Raw genomic sequence first — 6,000 nt, 5'->3', positions numbered from 1 at the left:
TTTTTTTACACGACGAGAGATATAGATAAATAGTATGAGAGAGAAAGATCAAGTCTCAGAGAGTTGTCGTTTGAAGACTGTCGTTGCTAAAATGTATTGCCGTGATTGTTGGAGACATCTGAAGATAACACACATGGAAGTGTTAATTGAATATCATGTTTTTGTTGCTCCAGTTTTCGGTACATTGTTTGCGTTCTTTGCACACGTTTTAATCTGATTATTTGTTCTAGAATGCAATTTGATTCCTTAATATGTTAAGATAGTTTTTTTAAATATAAAATCACTAGTGCTGATTTTTATTAACTCAAGTTGTTTTCTAGTATTTTTTGTCATGAAACATCTCACAAGTATGTATGTATATTTGTGCATAATTATCTCTGCGTTATTTTGTTTAAGTTATTTATTTGTGTTATATATTATTCCGCTACGTATTATCACTAAGTGTTACAACATCTGAGACAACATTGATATCTGACTCATACAATGTTTTTATAATTTGCATTAAACTAAAATCACATACAAGACCTATTCTAATTTATGATATGAATAGTGCCATATAGTTGGATAAGAACTTTCAAAAACATATAATGTTATTAATTATTTCTTTTAATTTTATTTATCAGAAACTAACTCATGAAAAACTAAACTGTATCTATATTTTAAATGGTTTTTTTGTTTATAAGACGACCAAGAAATAGCTCACCTTTCACAAGGTATCCAAGAAGGCCGTCATTTATTAAATGAATTTTTTATTTTATATTTTTTGAAAATAATTTTTTAAATTTTTAGATAACTTAAAATATATCGATACAATACAAGACTAATATTATATTATTGCGTCAGATAAAATAAAATATACTAAGTGAACGGTTTCACTGTACATTACAATATCATGATTCATGCCACTCTCTTTCTCCTGTTCCTTCACAGTTCTGAGGTAGCTATGGAAATTCTCCCCCTGCGTCTTTTCATCGTTTATGATCCAATCTGACGCATATTACACAATTTTAGGCTGGTTTTTCTGGTTTATTCCCCTTATATTTCGTTGTTTTCCATTCAAGATTTAATCTTTAGCTGTAATTTGCAATTATTTTAAGTTTGGTTTATTGCCTTGTCAATTTTCTATTGGGAAAATCGTAAGATTGCTACTGTTGGTTTTCTGATGCAAGTACAAGGGTTTTCTTGGTACTTTGAACAAGTTTTTCTGCTGTTTGGGTGGGAAATCTGATTGTTAGATGAAGGGAAAAGATGGATGACATAAGTCAGTAGCTGTCTAAATGATTGCTTTGCGTGCTTGTAGCATCTTGAATTTCTTGATTTGGGTGGGTTGGGATCTGTCAGAGTGTTGAGAAAAATATTGAATTTGTTGAGTAAGTATAGGCATTAGAACTCCTCGGAGTTAAGATGAGAAATGCTTGGAAGAGACAAGTTAGTCTATCGTGGCTATGAATATTGGAATTTTTTCCCACTCTTATTGGTCCAGAATCATGTGCTCTTTCTTCCGCCGTAAGTTAATTGATATGTTTGTTATCAGTTTATATAGGTGGGAATTGTGTGTGAATTAAAATATTAAGATTTTCTTGAATTATCATGTCATATATTGTCCGTTATTTTTTTGGAATGAGGACAAGCATCTGATGTTAAGGTATTAATTTCATGATTTTTTAGTGGTGTTTGGAAAGTAATCACTTGCCTCCTGGATTAAGCTCGGCATTGGATTTATATTGGCTTTGTTAATGAACGTTCAGGCGTCATAAAAAACTGCTTCATAGCTTGGAAAACTTCAGTCTTGTCCTAAGATGGAATCCTTAAGCTATGGTATCGAGGGGAAAGGCCTGCACGTTTTGCAGCTTGATGATGCTCGAGTGAGGAGTGGAAATCAATTAAAAAGATGGAGAACTGAGAGCATGGAATTCGTCGAACCTATTTTGCCTGATATCATGAGAAAATTAGATCTTAGTCGCGAAAGTTCGGAAAATTTGGGATACTTCACAAATGATGGTATGGCCACTACCAACACATTGACTTCGTTTGTGGAATTTGGCACAAGATTCTCAACTTCTGCTACGAAAGCAGATAATCAAAACTTGGTACTTACCAGTTTTATGGATTACAATTTGGCTGCTCAAAAAGATGGAAACACTTATCAATTTGATGGTGAGAACTCCATCTTGTGTTCTCTGGAGAATTCGGTGTCTGCAAAACGAGCTCGTACATCAAATTCACCGTCTCTGGTTCCTGTTTGTCAAGTTCTTGATTGTAACAAGGATTTGAGTTCTTCAAAGGATTATCACAAAAGGCACAAAGTCTGTGATCTTCACTCGAAATCTTCTGTTGTTATTGTTGATGGTATCCAGCAGAGATTTTGTCAGCAATGCAGTAGGTGGAGACTCTTCTCTCTTTTGTTTTATTCGAACTTTCATGCTAAATACACCTTTTTTTTTTCTGATTGTGACAAGTTGATCCCAGATTTTTCTTGTAGAATCTGAAATAACATTTGAATTCCAGGTTTCATTTGCTTCGAGAGTTTGATGAAGATAAACGCAGTTGTCGCAAACGCCTCGCAGGCCACAATGAACGTCGGCGAAAGCCTCAATTGGACACTCGCTTGGGTATGCTTCAGAAGTACACTTTTCTTTCTATTTTTTCTATGTACTAAATGTTAAAAATCATCATGTAGTAATCCAGAAATTTCAACAGGAAAGAAATAAGGGAGGTTAATATCTGATCTAGATCTTAGTATGCATGAAGATAATCAATGCAGTCGAGTGTTAACAAAATTTCGTTTAATAAATAAACAAGTACACATGAAAGGGCACTAGTGAGCATTTGTTAATGATAGGAAATGATACAAGCAGACCTGGTCGTACAATATTTTGTGCTCTTATAACCACGGTTATGGCCCCAAGTCACTCTTTAAATCAAATTATCATTCATTTTGTGGTTTTTGTGTTATTTGGAAGTAGAAATAGAAAAAACCGAAGCCTCAAAGTTTCTGTTATTTTTGGTCTAAGTTGTTTGTTATGCAGGTTCCTCGTATTTTGCAACGGATTTATCAAGAACACCATTTCTTTTTCCAAAATTCCTTCAAGTTGGTTTATTTGGTAGTGAGCCAATGAACCGCAAATTTGGTCCTTCACTTTCAAACTCTCTTCTCCATAAGAATGCGCCATTCTCAGTTCAAGAAGTATCTGGAGAGTCAAACTCCAGCAGCGCTCTCTCTCTTCTGTCATCTCAATCACAGAACTTATCGACAAACTCAGCGGACGTAACCGTGAATCGTCCTATAATTTTTCTGGATAATCAGCATTCAACACTTCTTATCAACCGTAATTCTTTTGAATCCTTCAGCAATAGTACGTTAAAGAATTTTACATCCAGTGTTTTCAAGTCATCTAATGGAGTTGACCAAGAAAATTTCCATGTGGTTCTGGATGCCAGTGCCTCTATTGGTTTAGATATTCAACAAGATGTACTTTCGCAAGAATCAAAAGCTCTTGAAGGTGCAAACACTGTTGATTTACTGCAATTGTCATTTCATCTGCAAAGAGTAGAACATCAGAGATATTCGACCCAAGTGAATTTCGAAAAGGGTCACTTCCTCCACACTGCTGCCACTTGAATAGGACCAGGTGCTGCAATGCACCGTAGTCAAGTAGCGATTCTTCTGATATTCGAAAGTCAGGTGTCATTTAATTTTGTCAACATCATAAATTCTTCAGCATCTTGTGTATTTCGATCTTATTCATGTGCATACATTATTATGTTATTATTCGTTTCCTTGATTTGGCATGTTCCCCAAGAATAATGACTCTATGAACTAACTTCAAGTGGGATTAGTTAAAGAATTGATTAAATCTAAGTTAGGTAATGATAAAGTGTGGCATAATATTCTTTGATGAAGATATGTTATTTTTATTCATGAGTGTGACTTTATTAGTCATAAAGTTTAAGGCGTGCACTATCTTGCATATTCTATGAAAAGTTATCTTTGTATTAAAAAAAAATTAATGACAAGTTTTTTTTAATAAAAGAATGAGTTTAATTGATTTAGTATGTGTAGTTGTATGAAGTTGGCACACGATTTGACCAGTTTGTTCTGATTAGTTAAGCTAGTAGGTTGCCAACATGTTTGTAAATGAGAAAGTTAAATTATATTGGTCAGTTTGGATATAGAAATGATGGCATAAAAAGTATTTTTATTTGGTTCCACATTTTATGTGATTTTTCCCAAAAAAATAAAGGAGAATATTGAATATTTAGTTCAGAATGTTTGTTTGTTTGTTTGTTTGTTTTTTTTTTTTTTTTTTTGCGATTTCAATTCTGTATATTATCAAATTTCAAATTTGGTCTTGTATTTCTAAATTTTGGCAATTTTAAAATTTTTTTTTTGGTCAAGAGTGTTGATTTGATACTACTTCACACAACATAAAGAGCCTGAAACGCGAAGAGGCAATTTTACAGTAACAAAATGTAATTTTCCCAAAATAAAATGAGTTACAATATTATAATATGATAGTGAAATTACTCTTGAACATAACAAATAGAAAAATAAAAGAGAAGACAATTGTTCTCTACAATTTCTAAATATTGTCTTACACGTATAAATTTAAACATGATCATGTTCTTAGTCGTTCACTTCCAGTCTGGTGTTCGAACTCAAACTCCGGCCTATGAAGTTGAAAATTAGAATCAATAATTTTAAATTTTTCACAATTTTATTAAATTGACAATTTGTAACGTTCACATTATTATTTTTAAATAAATCATGTATCAGAATTTACATAATTTTTTTACTCGTGGGTGGTCTTCAATTTGTTAAATATTACAGTTCATCAAAGGTGAAATCTGTAACAGTATCAAGATTTTCTGGAGTACAGAAAGAACCATCTTTCTTGGACTTCTTGGCTATCATCAATACGTGCTTAGTCCATGGCTGGATCTTTCCCAAGTTCTTCGTTCAGATACCCCATGAGGAATGGATTCAATGATTCAATAAATCAAATAGAAGTGAGGTATCAGATTTTGGACGAAAATTTTGTAATTTTCAAATCTACGACCTTGTAAATGCAATGAACCAATGGCACCAAAGTCGATTGTGAAGCGTTTCTCACCCTGCATTAGGTCTGCCTCAACGCACACGACCAATTGGGAGTGTAAGGTTGGGTTATTTTATAAATAATTTTAAAAAATAAATTTATTTCAAAATTAATTAAAAAAATAATAATTTCACATATACTTTAATCCGTGCTAGCATCCATGCTTCGTAAGCACGTACTATGTTCCACGTTGGAGCGTCCGCGCTCGCTCCAACGTGGACGTTCCACGTGTGCTAGAGTCCGTGCTTACAAAGAACGGACTCAGTATATTATATTTTGTCCCTTACTTTATTTTTTTTTTTCGCTTCTTTTCTATCCGTTCATTTCCTGAATCGTTCACGTGAATTCTGGATGTTCACGTGAAGTTCAATAATTGAAATTTAAATATTCTTCAGTATTTTTCGTCTATATAATTGTTGTGAACTTCGACGAATGAATTATCAATTTCCTCTTTGAATATACATAAATTTTTTTCTCAAATTTTATCGGCAAAATGTCTAACATCGATGTACTCTTATATTTTGGTAGTCATGTAGTTATCGATAATGGATCGGTTGAATATATCATTCCATTTGTTAGACCGATACGAGTATTAAGATCTATTAATCTGTTGGAGTTGGTTGAAGTTGTGCATAAAATGTTAGGAATCGATCCAACGAATTTTTCTATGAAGTTGTCAACAAAATATTCATTCATGGAGAGATCATCTTGGCATGAAATTCAAGTCAATCACGTTGATGATGATGTTTTACAGTTTATAATATAATGTAACAATATGCATATGTTGCATTTATACGTGGAAGCAAATTCAATTGAGCATCATGTTGGATTTGATGATCCTGAATCCTACGTTCTACATGCATCCGATTCAGGGTTTAATAACCAACCAGGTACTTCTACA

The 6,000-nt window shown here is 33.1% G+C and overlaps 1 protein-coding gene across 5 annotated transcripts; it reads left to right on the top strand.

Annotated features, from left to right (window-relative positions):
- Positions 1-848: 848 nt before the first annotated feature.
- Positions 849-3,871, top strand: LOC142555292 (squamosa promoter-binding-like protein 6). Of its 5 annotated transcripts, none has more exons than XM_075666094.1 (4): positions 849-937; positions 1,749-2,383; positions 2,509-2,612; positions 3,030-3,871. In XM_075666094.1, the coding sequence occupies exons 2-4, from the start codon at positions 1,800-1,802 to the stop codon at positions 3,620-3,622; spliced, it is 1,281 nt and encodes a 426-aa protein (XP_075522209.1). In that variant the 5' UTR covers positions 849-937; positions 1,749-1,799; the 3' UTR covers positions 3,623-3,871. The 5 variants fall into 5 exon arrangements, with proteins under 5 accessions (XP_075522209.1, XP_075522211.1, XP_075522212.1 ...); XM_075666096.1 differs by having other exon boundaries at positions 894-937; positions 1,683-2,383; XM_075666097.1 differs by lacking the exon at positions 849-937 and adding an exon at positions 944-1,011.
- Positions 3,872-6,000: the final 2,129 nt, after the last annotated feature.

Source organism: Primulina tabacum, chromosome 9 (genome assembly GCF_025594145.1).
Source record: "Primulina tabacum isolate GXHZ01 chromosome 9, ASM2559414v2, whole genome shotgun sequence".
NCBI classification, from domain to species: domain Eukaryota; kingdom Viridiplantae; phylum Streptophyta; class Magnoliopsida; order Lamiales; family Gesneriaceae; genus Primulina; species Primulina tabacum.
This window is presented reverse-complemented; position numbering and strand designations above follow the sequence as displayed.